Below are 18,552 nucleotides of genomic sequence, written 5' to 3'. Positions count from 1 at the left end.
GGTTTACAAACATTTATTGAAATTGAAGTTTCATTTTTGTTTTAGTAGTAATTTCAGATACTTGGTGGCGGCTAATATTTAGAGAAGGCTCCAATGTTATCTTTCCCTGTATAATTGTGAATTGTAGCAAATGTTTTGCCCAAGCCTAGTAATGGCTCATTGTGATATATTTACAATATCTAGCTTCATGGCTTTTGCTCTGGAGGCTGTTTGCACAGAGAATTGGTTCTTCATGGGAAGCCTTATTGCTTTTAAAATTATATCTTTCTCTGCTTTTTTTACTCGGAGTAGCTAAGATTTGCCTGGACTATAGACCCAAAACAATTGTTTTCTTTCTAATGAGGTACTAGAGGTAGTTGCTGTTTTGCATTCTCTCTTTCCCTCTCAAATATCAGGGCTGTCATAACGATACTCCGAGTTTCTTTGGATTTGGCAAGTCCTTAAACCTAACCCCATTTTTTTCATGCTAAATTGTTAATTAGACTTATCATTGCAACATAAGGTGTAGTCTTCGTATCTCAGCAGGTTCGCTGCATTGTGGTATCTGCTAAGATTTTACAATAATGCCTGTATTTTATAACTTTCCCGTTCCCAGTTTATTTTACTGTCTGAATGCATCGCAATGGCAAGTTCTGTATCTGTCTGCTTTTTGTACAAGGTTACAGCCCGGCATAGGCGGTAGTCAGATGATAGAGAGGTGGGAGCTACAAAACATCTCCCAAGAAGGAAGCCGTGATGCAGAAACCCTTCATAGATAGCTCTGCTAATAATTTGTCTTAGCTGAGACACTGTTCTGCCTGCCTTACACCCCAAAAACAAAAATTGATCCCGTTGTGACTATATTACACAGTTATACGCTCCCCAACCATTTCATTCTTTGATCACCTTGCTATTTTGTGTTTTTTGAAGCTATGAGGTTTCTAGACTTGTTTTTCTTTGTTCATTCTGTAATGAAGTTAATCACTTATAATCTCCCCTATAATCGCCATACCTGCCCTAAATTTATATTGGACAAACAGGCCAAACCCTGTGCAAAAGGATAAATCTGACACCAGGAACCACAAGACAGAGAAACCAGTAGGAGAACACTTCAATCTCCCAGGACGTTTCTATACAAATCGCTGTCATATTACAGAAGAATTTAAGAAATAGACTGGAAAGAGAAGTTGCTGAATTGCAACTTACTACCAAACTTAAAACCATGGAGAGACCTGGTCTTAATAGAGACATTGGATTCTTATCTCGTTATACATGATAAAGCTGTTTTTAGCCATCTCACCCCTTGCTTTTTTCCTGCAAGTCCAATTGCAGTTGTAACAGGTTTACCACACCTATCAGCCAATCACCCACTCCCACCACCCTTCTGAGTAATACCCCTCCCCACCCTCTTACTATATATAAGGGTCTGGTGACTTCTGTTTTAGTGTATCTGAAGAAGCGTGCATACACATGAAAGCTCATACCAATAACAAACTTAGTTGGTCTCTAAGGTGCTACTGGAAGGATTTTTTTTGTTTCGACTACGGCAGACCAACACGGCTACCTACCTGTTACTGGATTACTGTTTGTTACATCTTGGGTAATGATCCTTCACAGAATGCAACTTCATGCATAAACCAATATCTCAAATTGAGAGCTTTGTTCTGCTTTCTCTCTGGGTTCATCTCTTAACATAATATTGGTCACCCCCTTAGCTTTCCTGGACCATAAAACGTTATTTACCAGACTGGAGTAGTGAAAAAGCTTTCTTATTGAACCTCTGTGTTCTCAGTGAAAGCACTCAGGATACAGTCAAATGCAGCTATACTTTGAAATAAGTCTCAATGTCTTGCTCGTCAAATGTATGTATTAGAACTTCCATTAAACTAAATTTCTGATTGCACATTGATCGAAATGCCACAACAGTATCACAAACTCCCTCATCCAATTCTGCATCAGAACTTTGCTACCAATGCTAAATATTTTCTCTTGGTTAGATGGCAAGGTACCCTAGAATAACTTTTTTTGTCACTTGGTGACACAGTTGCTGCTTGGGAAGCACTTCTTTCTGCCTTCTGCTGAGCTAAGCAATAATGTAAAACCTACTTCTTAGATCAGCTTTATTCTAGGATAAAAACCACACAGAAATATTTCTCTTTGCTTTCCCTATTGAATGTACTCTTGCAATTAAACTGTAAAGTGTGAAGATTTTGGTATCTACTAAGATCAGCCTTTCGGATTCTGAAAGTTAAAAATGGATTTATCACATGTCTAAATGCTGATATCGGAATTCTCACATTGCAAGGCTGCTGTCCCTAGGGAGCCGCAGGCAGCTGCTAAGGAGTGATGGAAATCCTTTCCTTATGCTTCTCTTTGCTGCCCCATCTTGTATTTTTGCGCCTGAGTTGGGTAGATGAGGAAACAGCAAAACCTGAAAAATGCCTTGCAAATGATTCCCGGCCCCCCCCCCCCATTAAAGTATTTAATTGCATGATTCTCAGTTGTGTTAACTAAACAATAGAAAGTTGTTTCTCAAATTGTAGAACCCTGAGGGCCTTCTCTACCCAGGTACAAGTTGATGGACAGGTCAACACTCGCATTTGAAGTTTATGTTCCTGTCCTAAGAAAATGGACAGGCTTTTTGAGTTTGGAACGAGGCATTTTACCCCTTTCTAGTTTGTTTATTGCACTATTTATGGTTCACTAGGCCAAACACACCCAGAGGACCACTTCACACATTCTCAAAGGAGATGATAAAAGATACAGCATTGCATAAAATTTGTGCATGCTAATTCATAGGTGCCAGTCCACTCTTAAGTAGAAATACACTACATTTTGCCATAGTTGAGAAGACTGGCACCATGTGGCTTCTGTCCCTGCTCAGTCTGTTGCGCATGTTTCATGGGCATCTTCAGTTCTCTTCTCCCTTATAGTTCCTCAGCAACACTTGGACCTTTCAAAATAAAGACTGTCCTTTGAAGACTAGGATACATGGTGATCCTGAACACAACTCATCCTCTGAATATGAGAGCCTACCAGGGCTTAATGAACTTAGGTTTGTTGCTGCACATTATTTATTGTTATTAGTAGTAGTCTGGGCGATTTTCAAAGATTAAAAACTTCCCAATACAGGGCTGCCTTCAGATGTCTTCTAAAGGTTGTATAGTTACACCTTGACATCTGATGGCAGGGTGTTCCACAGGGCGGGTGCCACTACTGAGAAGGCCCTATGCCTGGTTCCCTGTAACTTCACTTGTCCAGGCTGAACAATGAGGTGCAGATGCTCCTTCAGGTATACAATCTAATCAGCGGGCCAATCTGTGTTTCTTCGTCATGAAAGCCCCCCTTAGGCACCTCCTACCAGTGTTCTGGGAAGGGGTAAGAAACCCCTGCATAAGGCATAAGTAGGCCTTCCAGTGCCAAAAGCCTGAGCAGGCATAAATCCTTGGCTCTGGAGTCTTAAGTCACATAGGTGCTATGATGAAGCTGCAGAGCTAATCCTTTGAATAAGCCTCCGGAGCTTTGGCACTCGTTGCTCACATACCAAGCAGGTATAGATTGGGCAGTGGGGGGCCATTTTAATTAGGGTTTTGAGTGAAGGACCGCAGGCTCTGGTGCACTGCTGAAATAAATGAAATACTGAAGTTGTCCTAATATCGTAGCTTTTACTGGATTGTCATTTCGAAGAATTCTGCAGTATCTAAACGGCACCCATGCTCTTGTTTTGAATGTATTCAAGATTATATAAGGATACATTCATTTGTTCAAAAAGTCAGGTGGTCAAACATCTAAGTTTAATTACGTGGGGTTTTTTGTTTTGCCAAATAACAGTTGCTTATTCCATCTGAAATATAAGCCATATTTTTTACATATCCCCTCCCATTCGACCCCCCACAACTGCACAGGAAATTCAAGCCAAATGCAGGTCTTGCCCCCTATATATTTGCCATGACTTTGAAAAAGATAATAAATTGCACATAAGCTACATGTCACCGCCTTGCCAGTGGTAATTGTTGGTACAAGCAAGTCCATTTGATAGCTTAACTCTAAAATGGGTAAGGGGGTGAATAAAACAATTCTTTTTTTCTCTTTAGGAAGGGGCAGTCGTAAGCAAGGCATCCCACCACCCAGGAATTTAAAAAAAGAATTCCAAATTGGAATTGGCCACAATTACAAAGCTTGCTGTAAACATTTGTTCACAAATAGACCTGAAGTCTCACTGGTACGAAGAAGTACAGTCTTATATACTCTCATCTAAATTTACCTGTCAAGCGGAAAATCCAGCAGAGAATTGTAGCTTTACTTGATTGTTATGCAACTCAGGCCCAGGCTTCCATGTCTAATGAGGCAGTCCTTTATGTATGCAGAAGCTCCTCTTAGAAAATAAATCTGGAGAACTAGGGCAAAACTCTGTTCTGATGCAACGTGGCTCACTCAAGATTTACACCGGTATTTACGGCACTGATATGTTTGATACGTGAGGGATGAAGCTACAACATTACTCTGGCCTTCAAGAGTAATGCCCCAGGATGTTCTGCTATGAATCCCAGAAGGAGGGGATCGATAGGAAAAACATGCAGAATCTCCTGACTATCCCTCAAGGAAATTTCATCTGGTCAGATACAATATCAGATGTTTTAGACTACAGTGGTACCTCGGGTTACAGACGCTTCAGGTTACAGACTCCGCTAACCCAGAAATAGTACCTCGAGTTAAGAACTTTGCTTGAGGATGAGAACAGAAATCGCCCAGCGGCAGCGGGAGGCCCCATTAGCTGAAGTGGTACCTCAGGTAAAGAACAGTTTCAGCTTAAGAGCGGACCTCCATTACGAATTAAGTTCTTAACCCGAGGTACCACTGTACAACTGTCAGCCCCAGCTAACATTGCTGGGTGGTGTGGGAACTGTATCTCAAGCTTCTGTAGGGCGTGAGGCTAGCAAAGCACATTGCCTATTCTCCTCTGCAAACTTGGCATTAAGGGTTAGCTATAATCCTATTCCTACTTTCCTGGAAAGAAGTCTTACTGAACTCAACAGGACTTATTTCTGACTAAACGTGTACAAGACTCTGCTGTTAGTAACCAGTCCATTATTTTTAAAGATAAAGGTAAAGAACCGCTGACAGTTAAGTCCAGTTGCGAACGACACTGAGGTTGCACCACTCATCTCACTTTACAGGCCGAGGGAGGCGGCGTTTGTCCGCTCTGCAGACAGTTTTTCCAGGTCATGTGGCCAGTATGACTAAGCTGCTTCTGGCGCAACGGAACACCGAAACCAAAGCAGCACACGGAAATGCCGTTTACCTTCCCACCGGAGCGGTACCTATTTATCTACTTGCACTGGCATGCTTTTGAACTGCTAGGTTGGCAGAACCTGGGACTGAGCAACAGGAGCTCACCCCATCGTGGGAATTTGAACCGCCGACCTGATTGGCAAGCCTGAGAGGCTCAGTGGTTTAGACCACAGCGCCACCCGTGTCCCGTCCATTATCTTTAGCATGGCCAAAATAAGTGTTTTCTTCCTTGTTTTTCTCTGCTCTTAAGATGATAATTTTAAAGAAACTAATCAAAATATTTTAACCTTGCGTGAGGCACATGAATGGAGCAGACCACCCAACATTTGGCAGATTATGCTAATTGCTACCTAATTTGCAGGTTTTAAGCATTTTAAAGCAGGGGAGGGCAGATGCTGGACTCCCAGCTTTCATCAGCTGCAGCTAACATGGTCAGTGGTCAGAGATGGTGGGAGTTATAGCCCCATACCTGAGCAGTGGCTACCTTCTTCCCCATTAGTGGGCGAAAGGCACGCAGGAGCAGAATTTGGGAGGCTCTTGTTCCCATGATGTGCATGTATGTATGTTAACCAAATAAAGGGTGATCAGTAAATAGACTTTCTTTTGCACATTTGGCAAGTCTTTGTGAGGCTTGAGCGGAAAATCTGAAGTCTCTTATGAGACCAATGTGCTGTGTGTGTCAAACCAATACTTCTCTCTCTTTTCAAATGGCATTTCACTTCTTAAAGTTCAATTGCAGCACAACATTCTCCTATTCTCGTTTAATGTGGGTGGGAGAGGAGGAATGCGGCAGGAAACCTGTCGAACCACTTAAAGAAATACCGCCACAGACGTGTTTTGCATTGTTTGCCATCATAGTTTAATAATCTTTAAACAACAATAAAAAAGGGTTGCATCCCTAGCGATGCAGCTATCAACATGGGATTGAGGAATTTCATACAGTATCTGCTAAAGTTTAAGCAGGTTTGGCAGCTCAGCAAATATCATATGATTGCAGCATCCATGGTTTCAATTCCAACAGTCGTGTCCTCTCTTCGGCGTAAAGAGTCTTGTCTTTTCATAATAAACACTATCAGATTTGGATGGAATTAGACCCCCGCATGTAGTTCATGGCCCCAGCTCATGATCATCACAATTAAACGATTGTCTCTTTTGAGTTCCTTTTGACTGAATGCAGGCCCAGCAATGACTGCTGGTTTGAAGGGATGCTGACAGACTTTGGGATGAGGAGGATAACTCTTTGATTGGTCCGACGCCATTCATTATATAATCTACAGTGGTACCTAAAGGATACCTGCAGGAAGAACAAGGGGGAAGGGCATATTTGAGATGAGAAGAGCGAAACACGGAGAGCAAAAAAAGAAGAAGTGCATTTCATATAGTGCATCTCCACTCAGCTATAGCATTTCAAGGTCCAGCATTAATCTGAATTTATGATACGGTTTATCTCTATAGATCATGGCATAAGTATAAGATCAACTCTAATATGACAGACCCTCCATGATGAGCTTTGGTGATCCTGGAATAAGCCAGATTCTAAGACCCTTCTGAAAGGCATTTGGGCATATCCTGAGTTGACCCATAAATGACCAGAAGACAAAGACGTGCAAATTTAGTTTTCAAGTACAGTCGTACTTTGGAAGTTGAACAGAATCCATTCCGGAAATCTGTTTGACTTCCAAAATGCTCAGAAACCAAAGGGTGGCTTCTGATTGGCTGCAGGAAGCTCCTGGAGCCAATCAGAAGCCCCTTGGGAGTTCGGCTTCCAAAAATAGTTCACAAACCGAAACACTTCCGGGTTTGCGGCGTTCGGGAGCCAAAACATTAGAGAACTGAGCTGTTCAAAAACCAAGGTACGACTGTACATGATACTCAACTCCTCAGTGAGATCTATCCCTACAATGGTAAGGTGATGTAAAGGCAGATCACCGACAAGAGATGGGCAGGTGCAGATACCATCAAAGTCTTTTGATCTTTTATTAAGCAATCAGGAACAGGATGGCCAAAGATGGGCAAGGTGAGAACTAGGCAGGAAAGTCTGGAAGGGATTGGGCAAATTGTCGGACACATTCTACAGCCTCTCCCCTCTCCACTGGCACACCTTAGCAAAAAGGTATACAAAAAAACATTATATACAGGTAAAGGTGAAAAGGTAAAGGACCCCTGGATGGTTAAGTCCACTCAAAGGCAACTATGGGGTTGCGGTGCTCATCTCACTTTCAGGCTGAAGGAGCCGACATTTGTCCACAGACAGCTTTCCAGGTCATGTGGCCAGCATGACCAAACCGCTTCTGGTGCAACAGAACACTGTGACAGAAACCAGAGCACACGGAAACACTGTTTACCTTCCCACCACAGCAGTACCTATTTATTTGCTTGCACTGGCGTGCTTTCGAAAAGCTAGGTTGGCAGGAGCTGGGACAGAGCAATGGGAGCTCACTCCATTGCGGGGATTTGAACCGCCAAGCTTCTGATTAACAAGCCCAAGAGGCTCAGTGGTTTAGACCACAGCACCACAAGGTTAGTTGGGTAGCTGCAACAGGACAGCACTTACCCAAGTGCTCCCCTGGACTCAGCATATTTCTGCTTCACTCAAAGGGTAGGTATACTTTCCTCCCCCCCCCCTTTTCTTCACTTCAAGTTTATGCCCACGTTTTTGTAAGCCTTTCAGAACAGTTAGGGAATCTTCTACTCTTTAATCAAGGTGTGTATGTATCATAATTTGCTACCTGCTTAGAATGTAAGTTTGCTGTCTAAAGCAGCATCTTTATAGATTCTGTCACTTCCATTTCATCTAATAAACCAAATGTTCTTTATTTCTTTATGAGAGCATCCCGTGGGCATAACGTCAACACACATCCATAACAAGCGTACGCCATAACTCTAGTTGTGTAGTTGTGTATATGAACATACATGTGAGTCCAGGGGCACACTCATAACAGGACCAGACCTATTAAACGTTACAGAATAAGGTTGCGGTCCAGCCATTGAGAAGCAGTTCTGAGGCTCTTGCAAGATTATAAAGAGCCACCCAGCTGTGCAATGTATAAGCTCACAGTAGGGAGGTATGATTATTTCATTAACTTATTTCCTGCCCCTCCTCTTCCCAAAGGAGCCCAGGGCCACAAACACATCAATACTGAAAGCACTGTTAATAGCATTCTAAAAAACAGTTACCGTATTTTTTGCTCTATAAGTCTCACTTTTCCCCTTCTAAAAAGTAAGGGGAAATGTGTGTGCGTCTTATGGAGCGAATGCAGGCTGCGCAGCTATCACAGAAGCCAGAACAGCAAGAGGGATTGCTGCTTTCACTACACAGCAATCCCTCTTGCTGTACTGGCTTCTGAGATTCAGAATATTTTTTTTCTTGTTTTCCTCCTCCAAAAACTAGGTGCATCTTGTGGTCTGGTGCGTCTTATAGAGCGAAAAATACGGTAAATACATTTTCTCAACCAGTGACTTCAGTGGTGCCAGGAACGATGGGCGAGATTCACTCAGCAAGTCCCGTGAGTTGAAGCCCTGGGCAAAGACTTCTGCTTGCACAACAGGGCTTCCCTCCCTGTATCCCCCTCTCCAAATGCCTTGGGGGTGTTGGGGGAAGAGAGAGGAGTTTTTTGCATCTGGCAAGCTAAAATGCTTGCACTGATGGGATGATTGTCTCAGAGTGACACTGAATTTCACCCAGTACCTTTCAGCCATCAAATGCCTGGATGTCAGTAAGGGAGACAGATGCACTTCACTAAGGTGGGCCTCCACAAATGGGGACCTACCACCCAATAGGCTCTGCCATGGGTCAATGCCTATTGGGCAGCCCTCAGTGATGGCACCACCAATCAAAGGTTGGTTCTATGCTCTATGTGAGGGATGGGAGATTTGGCTTTCCAGGTGATATTGGGCTCTAGCTCTCATCAGCTGCAACCAGCACGGCCAATAGTCAGGGATGATGAGATTTGCAGTCCTACAATATTCCCCACCCCTGCTCTAAGTCTGTTCCAATCCCAGGTCAGCCAAAATTCTGGCAGGATGTATAGCCAACTTAGCCCAACTTGTTCTTGTTCCATGTCCATGTATTTTAAACTATTTAATTTAACAACAACAACAAAAACAAAATTATACCCCAGCCACTCTGAGCAGCTCAAAACAGAATAGTATTATTATTAATAATAATAAAGAGATAAAACATCAAACATTAAAAACTTCCCTAAATAGGGCTGCCTTCAGATGTCTTCTGAAAGTCAGTTGTTTATTTCTTTGACATCTGATGGGAGGGTGTTCCACAGGGTGGGTGCCACTATTGAGAAGGCCCTCTGCCTGGTTCCTTGTAACCTCACTTCTTGCAGTGAGGGAACCGCCAGAAGGCCCTCGGAGCTGGACCTCAGCGTCCAGGCAGAATGATGGGAGTGGAGACGCTCCTTCAGGTATACTGAGCTGGGGCCATTTAGGGCTTTAAATGTCAGCACCAACACTTTGAATTGTGCTCGGAAATGTACTGGGAGCCAATGTAGGTCTTTCAGGACTGGTCTAATATGGTCTCAGTGGCCACTCCCAGTCACCAGCCTAGCTGCCATATTCTGGATTAATGGTTGTTTCTGGGTCAACTTCAAAGGTAGCTCCATGTAGAGCAAATTGCAGTAGGACTTAGTACATTAGCTTTCTACTCCCAGTTCCACCTAACACAACCAATAAATGTGTATTAAAAAACGGAAGTACATTCAATCCATATTGTGGATTGCCACTAGAAAAAAAAATCCCCTCTGATGAGAAACAAATTTTAATTTGCTAGCAGCATCAAAATTGCTGATTATTAGATGCCGGGGGGGGGGGGGAGCTATATCCCTTGATATGATGGAAGGCTTCTAAATAACAGGGGGACCCTCCAGAAGTAGAAAACTTTCCACTTCGTAAGAATGATGGTCAACTGTTAAAATGGAGACTGACCGGGTGGAGTGGGGAGATTTTGCCAGATGTGTGGGGAAGGAATCTAAGAGAAATGAATGATTGAATATGGCTAAGTGGTGTCACTTGTGCCCACTGCTGCCAGTGGTCAGTGGTCACCACTGTCATTGGTCACCACTGTCATGAAACCCCCAGGTGGTGCGCCAATAGGCAATGCAGCACTCGGTTGAAAATGATTCCCCATTTTAAGCCAAAAAATAAAAATAAAGTGATTAGGGTTGGGTTAAAAAAAAATATTCAGTGCTTGCAGCTGCCTACTTCACAGTGGCCATTTGGCTTCCATGTTCACCATCATACTGATATCCTTTTGTAGGGTGGTGAACAACCACCTGGGTACAATTTAGGATGTAAAATTTTGGCTGGAAAAACCTAGTGGCGCCTCTTGAAAAAGCAGGTTTTTCTCTTAAGATCACCATGCAAGCTCAAGAAAGGCTTCTCCAGGAATAGTTGCCACTTGTGTCAGGCTCAAAGTGGCTGCTCGTTTGTTTAAGACATTTTCACAGGATATCCTAGTTAAGCCTGACAGCTTGTTTACAACGGGTTCTTGCCTTCAGGCAATCTCCAAGTGATGTCAGCTACTGAAATTTCAGCAGCGGCCAGGACAGCTCAGCCTCGCGTTTCGCCAGTAAGCTCTCTGGGCAGCAGCTGCAACTTGCTCAAGTGTTAGAGAAATAGTTCACAAACCCAAAATGTGAAGCCAAACCATTTCTAAATTCCCCTTTGAGTTTTCTGAAACACTGTGCAGTATCTTTGGTGAACTATCAGCCATTCTAGGGAGATGTAATTCTGTGCAATCTTGCTGAGGCGAGGCTCAATGAGCCAAGGAAGGATTTACCCCTTCAATGCTCAAAAAAACCCACACACCCCAGAATCTTGGATTCAAAAGCTTTCCTGTGCAGAACAGAGACGAGGTTTGTGTGTTGATCATGGAAACAATGATGAGATTCATTCAAATGGATAAACAGCAGTCTCTGTGGGAGACAGGATCTTATTTAAGGATGACGGAAAAGAGCTTCTCTGCAAATGTATGGGTCTCTGTTCTCAAAATAGTTACTTTCACTAAACTCTTAAGTTCAATGGGCTGCAGTAGTGCATTGATCACCCAGAGGGCAGCTTTTGATATATGCATACCCTCCATCATACCCTCCAACATTTATCCGATGAAAATACAGTGGTACCTCTGGATACGAACTTAATTTGTTCCGGGTGTCCATTCTTACCCCAAAACATTCACATCTAGAGGCGCACTGTTCTGTGCAGGAGCTGCCAGTGGAAACCTTTCCTTTATTTCCGGGTTTGCCGCATGCATAGCCTGAAGAATTCACAAAGGGGGTGGTTCGTATCCAGAGGTACCACTGTAGGGACAACCTATTCCATAACAATGATGGTGATGGCGATAATTTTATCATTTAAACCCTGCCCATCTGATTGGGTTGCCCCAGCCACTCTGGGTGGCTTCCAACAGGCAACCCTGTTTAGGGAAGTTTTTAATGTTTGATGTTTTATTGTATTTTTAATATTCTGTGGGGAGCTGCCCAGGGTGGCTGGGGAAACCCAGCCAGATGGGCAGGGTATAAATAAAAAATTACTACTATTACTACTACTACTACTACTACTACTACTGGTTGTCTAGTTACTTATCTCCTAGGCTCAGGGGTTGCATGACTCCACACCCTCCAACATTTCTCTGATGAAAAAGTAGGACATTCCGGGATCAAATCAGAAACCAGGGTGGCTTCTAAAAATCTGGGTCTGTCCCTGGAAAAAAGGGACCCTTGGAAGGTCTGTGTTAGGGACAATGCAACTTTAAAAAAGACATTTTAATGGCACTGTACCCAAATACCATAAATAACCACACCTGTAGTATAGCTATTAACAACTACAGTGGTGCCTCGCAAGACGAAAAGAATCCGTTCCATGAAGCTTTTCGTATAGCGGTTTTTTCGTCTTGCGAAGCAAGCCCATTGACGGCTTAGCGGATTAGCGCTATTAGCGGTTTAGTGCCTTTTAGCAGCTTATAGGCTTAGCGGATAAGCGGCTTAGAAAAAGGGGAGGGGAAAGGGGAAAAAACCCACAGGAACTCGAAAGACATTTTCGTCTTGCGAAGCAAGCCCATAGGAAATTCGTTTTGCGAAGCACCTCCAAAACGGAAAACTCTTTCGTCTAGCGAGTTTTCCGTCTTGCGAGGCATTCGTCTTGCGGGGCACCACTGTATTTGTTTTCTCTACCATAACCTCCAACATTTCTCCGATGAAAATAGGGACGTCCTAAGAAAAAGCAGGACATTCCAGGATCAAACTGGAAACCGTGATGGCTTCTCTAAATTAGGGACGTCCCTGGAAAATAGGGACACTTGGAGGGTCTGCTACGGTAACCATTCCCCTAGGCATTGCCATTACAAAACTCAGAACTGTCCTGAGCAAGTCATTTGGCCTCAACCTATCTGTGGGTATCTCAAAGCAAAAATTAAATGGGTGCCACTGGGTGGCAAAGTTTAATCAAGCACCCATGGATTCAGCTATCCTCTTGTGATCCAACAGGCACACAGAATGCTTCTCTTTGGCCAGTACTCAGTTGTGGCAGCCAAAAGCACTGCAAGGCAGCAAATGGACTGCAACTATTAGAAACAGAAAAGCCAGCACATTTTGGAAGCTAGTAGACTGAGGTCACTACCAAACTTGGCTAGCTACTTTCTGTGATTATTTGGCCGTGTGTGCGATTAGGCAGTGTGGATTATCGGAGCTGCACTCATGTCTTTCCTGCCAAAGAGTTTTTAATGGGCTAAAAATAAGCACCATACAACATTTGAAACCAAAGTGCTCAGGGAATATTACAGTCGAATGTTATGAGTGTTTGTCCGAGCAAAGGAACAATTAGATTCGCCTATAATGTTTGGGGTCACCTGCTGGGCCATTGTGAGTGAATCTAAGAACAATGATCTAGTGTCAATACTTTTAAGCAACAGGACCTAATGAAGCACACTGAAATATCAAAACTCGGCATGCAGCCGGACAGAAATTGAGATAGGGCTTGAAAACATCTATATAGCATCCCAGGAGGTTAGTTGTACCGAGCCTTGCTGGTGAGATCAGTCGGTGAGATCGTGGTGCTGATAACGTCAAAGTCATAGGTTTGAGCCCTGTATGGGCATATATTCCTGCATTGCAGGGGGCTGGACTAAAATATCAGGGGTCAGCAAACTTTTTCAGCAGGGGGCCGGTCCACAGTCCCTCAGACCTTGTGGCGGGCCAGACTATATTTTTTGTGGGGGAAATGAATGAATTCCTATGCCCCACAAATAACCCCGAGATGCATTTTAAATAAAAGCACACATTCTACTCATGTAAAAACAGCAGGCAGGCCCCACAAATAACCCAGAGATTCATTTTAAATAAAAGTACACATTCTACTCATGTAAAAAACACGCTGATTCCCGGACCGTCCGTGGGCTGGATTTAGAAGGCGATTGGGCCAGATCCGGCCTCCGGGCCTTAGTTTGCCTACCCATGGACTAGAGGATCCATGGGATCCCTTTCAACTATGATTCTATGACTTTGGGGCAACTATGTTGACCCATTGGGGGTTCAGCTGGCAAGCAGATCAGAATTGCCTCCCATCTCAATAGTGAAGACCCCTATAACAGATCAAGGCAAGTCATTCTATACTCTGCTCAACAGTGCCTTACAGAACAAGAAACATACAGTTGTACTTTGGATCTTGAATGCTTTGTGACTTGAATGTTTTGGCTCCCGAACGCCGTAAACCCGGAAGTGAATGTTCCAGTTTGCGAACAATCTTTGGAAGCCGAACGTCCAATGCGGCTTCTGATTGAGTGCAGGAAGCTCCTGCAGCCAATCGGAAGCTGCACCTTGGTTGTCAAATGTTTTAGGAAGTCGAACCAACTCCCGGAACGGATTCCATTTGGCAACCAAGGTATGACTGTACTTGAATGCGAGGGCTGGTTTGCCTGTAGGGCGGCCTCTAGACTGGACAGAGAGTCAGGCGAGAGTAAGGCTCAGGCTTGTAACATCTTCCATTATGTACAGAACCTTAATGTGAACCAGAGCCTTTACGCTTGGGCCTAACAACATCTGTGCCCCACTTTTCATGGATGAATTATGCCGGCTGCCCCTCTATGCACTAAAACTTCCATGTGCAGTGGAACGCAGGAAGTTGTCATACATGGAGTCGGGTCCATTTAGCTCATAATGGTCTGCACACTAGTAATGGTTCTCCAGGATTTCAGCCAAAGGAAAGTCCCAGCCCCAGTGGTGTGGCGTGGGGAAGGGAGCCACAGGGGTGGTTGCCCCGGGTACAAAATTTCAATATCTGGCGCCACCTCAATACAGCTACATGCTTCCGTCTCTGGGCTCCACCGAAAACAACTTCTCAATGAGAACCAGGAATGACATCTCCAGACAACACGACTCTTCTTTTCTTAACCCCACACCTGTGATCTCCTGGGTGATGTGGACACCTTAGGCAGTTGCGTGTGCATGCATACTCCATCCATTTCCTTCCTACCCTGCTTCTGTGCAGCCCCGGGCACTGGTAACCCCTGCTACGCCACTGCCCAGCCCTACCAGGAAATGTTAGGCATTGAATCTGGGCCTTTTCTGCATGCAAGGAAGATGCTCTACCACTGAGCTATGCAGCCATTCAGTGGGGGAAGTGTGTGTTTGCAGCTTCCTCCAGCGCATAGGCCACATGCTCGGGCCACGTGTCGCATAGTTTCCTATGGAACTTGTTCCCATTATATATGTTTAGCACTACAGTGTACAAGTCCTCTGTATACACACTGCGTCCTCTTATTATATTGCCAGCTTTGTGTTCCAACAGTTATGTATGTTCCCTATTAAATTGAGCCCCTGCTGATACACAACGAAAATTTGAAATCTCTTCCTCGCCTGAGCTGGAGAGCACATTGCCTCATTAATAAAGCCCCCTCCTGTTGGACTTAATAGAATAGGAATGGAATCAGATCTCCCACTTGGCTGCAAAGACAAGCTATAGGTTACCATGCAATTGATAATTTATTAGAAGTACACTGATCTATCTAGTATTCGTATCAGGCTTATGACCACAATATATAAAAATGTGAAACAATGCAAAAAATATGTGCAGCTTATAGATATTTTGTTCCTGGCTGAAAAATACTTAAAAAATAATAATCTCATGAGTTATTTTAAGATGCAAATTATTCTGAGGAGTTGCACTGATAAATAGTTGTTAGCATTCGCAGTTAAAATGCATATTCACCTGAGCAGCGATTAAGCATATTCATGGTGCAAGTTAAATACTGTGTTTCAGGAAAGAACTCCTCCTACATCACTCCAAGTCACTAGCAGCAATTTGGGAGACATAATAAAAAATAGGAAGCTTTCAGGGCCCAGAGAAAGAGCGGACTGCACCCTATAGTTAAAATGTCAACTTAAAATGACATTTACAGTCCATGAAGTGCAGCAAAGAAACATTACTGGAAAATAGAAACCATCCGTGATAAAAGTGTTAATATGCTCTGTATGCTCTTAATGTGCACAGAGTAATAGTTTCACAGGCCTTTTCTTTGAACAGCTATTTTCTGGAGAGAAGAGAATCCGTTATGAAAGGCTGACCACCATGTAAATGCTTATTAAAGGAATATAATATACTAGAGAAATATGAAAAAGATCTGTATTAAAAAGAGGTATTACTTTCCCTCCTTTGTTATTTGCCTATTTTGTCAGTGTTTATATGTGTTGTGTGTTGTGTGTGTGTGTGTGTGTTTGTAGTCGTACCTTGGAAGTTGAACAGCTTAGTTCCCAAACATTTTGGCTCCTGAACATCAAAAACGAGGAAGTGAGTGCTCCGGTTTGTGAACTATTTTTGGAACCTGAACATCTGACAGGGCTTCTGTGGCTTCCGATTGGCTGCAGGAGCTTGGCTGTAGGGTTGGCTCTGCTATTAGTGGGGGCACGATCTATGGGGTCCGGAGGGCCGAGGATCCCCCAATTGTATGTGTGTGTGTGTGTGTGTGTGTGTATACAAGGGTACCTCGGGTGTGTGTGTATACAAGGGTACCGAAGGTCCGCACTTAACCTGAAACTGTTCTTAACCTGAAGCACCACTTTAGCTAATGGGGCCTCCTGCTGCCGCCACGCCACCGGAGCACAATTTCTGTTCTCATCCTGAAGCAAAGTTCTTAACCTGAAGCACTATTTCTGGGTTAGTGGAGTCTGTAACCTGAAGCGTATGTAACCTGAAGCGTATGTAACCCGAGGTACCACTGTGTGTGTGTGTGTAATTTAGTTTTACAACTTAAAATTTACATTCAAAATCATTAATTATGAAAAAATAAACAACGATTCAACCAAATCTCTTGATTCCCCGCCCACCCCTCCATGGGTTCCGTCGATAGTCCTTTTCCACTGCATATTTTAAGTCACTCCAATTTTTAAATATCCCATATATCCCTAGTTACATTACAAGTGTTATTCAAATCCTGCTAAAGAGCTCCGCTATGTACAGTGGTCTCCAAGGTAAGTTATAAATTCCCCCCATTCTTTATTGAAATTCTGTTCTTCCTGGTTTCTGATTTTCCCAGTCATTTTCGCCATCTCCGCGTAGTCCATCAGTTTAGTCTGCCATCCCTCTCTGGTGGGAACTTCTTCTTCCTGAGGACCCTCCAAATTTTAAGCAGAGAGATGGGCCCCCTCAATATTCCTTGGCCTACGACAGGCCTTGCCAGCCCCCCCCCCACCGGCTATGACAGGCCCCACTGGGCCCCACCAGTGGCCGGCCCCATCAGACCTCCTCCTGCCACATGACGTCAATTATGTGCACGGGGCCCCCCCAAAGTTGGGCGGAACCCATCTCCTGTGGGTATGAGGCAAAGTGATGCAGGTGCAGATATTGGGGGACGGAGCCGTCTATGCCATGGGGCCCATCCTAGGCCCCCTAAGCTAGCCTTCTGCCCTCAAGCGAGGAGGTTGTGGGGTGCTGTCACAGCAGCTGTGATGAAGCAAGATTCAGTTGCCAGCCTGATGGGATCCTGTACATGGAAATGGCGAGATAAGTGGTACCATCATGCCCATCATCTCAGGCAGGCCAGCCCTGGCAGACGGCACTGTTTTATTTTAAGAGATTCTGCGTCTCCACAAAAACCTTTCATATTTTGTCTGGGATCCTTAATCCACCCCATTCAGAGTCCCCGAGGTGAACAGCAGCTCTTAGCACCACTTGATATAAGGTAATTACAGAAATGGTGATTGCAGAATTTTCCATCCCTCTTAAGAGCCTGCTATTTTAGGGCATCTGCATTAAAATGTTGCAGCGAAGAGTGTTCTTGTTCATTGTTCCAGGCAGTCAGACCACACCCTCCTCCAGGACTATCCATTCCACTTCTCCCTCCATTTTCTATGTGCCCCCCCTAAAAATAAAAGCACTCCATGGTTATTGAGCACATTCAGTTCTCAATGAGCTGTTTTCCGCACTCAGAATGACCCCCCCTTTTAAGGGAGAGGTTAATTTCTGCAAACTTTAGGATTCCTCCAAGCCAGAAAATACCACCTGCTTGTGTGCAGATGGTGTCAATTTAGCTGCATAATATTTCGTTTATAACCATTTCCCTTTGGATTTAGAGGTCCTCCCTCAGCTTGGCAGAAAGTGAAAATAGTTGTTTCCAGGAAAGCTGCCATTGTCTCACAGCTATATGGGTACTGGAGTGACAATAACTAATACCACAGCTTCCTTCCCTGAAAACCTTTGCTGGTTGCAGAGATAAGGCTGTTGTGTCGCAAGCTGCTGTCGTGTTTAGGTGTGGAGATTTCCTTAAGGGACGGTGGACCAGGTCAAACTGAAGGCTATAAAGATTTCTGCAGCGTCACAAACTGGCAGAGGGAACAGGGCACCAGCCACCCATTGATTTATGTTGAGCGTTATAAACGCTAGACAACACAAAGAAATAGCAGCCCGTCTAAAATTAAATGGTTTAACTTATGCAGAGGTTGCACAGCTGACAGGCACCAATTTCTTTTGGCTACTTTGGAACATTTATTTCATTTACTTGGTCTTAAGGTAAATGCCAAAGATGCAGTTTTTGAAAGGAAAGGACTTGAAAAGCACCATATATGCACCATATATATATATATATATATATATATATATATATATATATATTTGTCCACTCCAGTGGTTTCCTAACTGGGAGCAGTCAAAGAGCTACGCACATGGCATTACTTTAGAAAGTTACATATTTGGAGGGGACCGAAGCAAATCAGGTTTCAAATCATTTGGTTTACTGACTGGAGGAGACCTGCTTGCACTGTAATCAGAAAGCCGGTGACT

General features: G+C 43.8%; 1 protein-coding gene and 1 long non-coding RNA gene across 3 annotated transcripts in view; one reads left to right on the top strand and one right to left on the bottom strand.

Annotated features, from left to right (window-relative positions):
* The first annotated feature begins 2,954 nt into the window (after positions 1 to 2,954).
* LOC310827038 lies at positions 2,955 to 4,390 on the top strand. Its single transcript, XR_014556158.1, has 2 exons — positions 2,955 to 3,034; positions 4,074 to 4,390. It is a non-coding gene; the product is annotated as an uncharacterized lncRNA (long non-coding RNA).
* A 1,716-nt stretch (positions 4,391 to 6,106) lies between these two features.
* The window catches only part of MARCHF3 (membrane associated ring-CH-type finger 3), a 166,834-nt gene continuing 154,388 nt past the window's right edge, over positions 6,107 to 18,552 (bottom strand). For both annotated transcript variants that reach the window (XM_083702450.1, XM_083702451.1), the window contains one exon: positions 6,107 to 6,565. In XM_083702450.1, coding sequence (XP_083558576.1) covers positions 6,407 to 6,565 — 159 coding nt within the window. In that variant the 3' untranslated portion in view covers positions 6,107 to 6,406. The remainder of the gene's footprint in view (positions 6,566 to 18,552) is intronic.

The sequence above is a fragment of the Podarcis gaigeae genome, assembly GCF_964106915.1.
Source record: "Podarcis gaigeae genome assembly, chromosome: 11".
Lineage (NCBI taxonomy): Eukaryota > Metazoa > Chordata > Lepidosauria > Squamata > Lacertidae > Podarcis > Podarcis gaigeae.
Note: the sequence above shows the minus strand (reverse complement) of the source record. Positions and strands in the feature narration are given on the sequence as shown.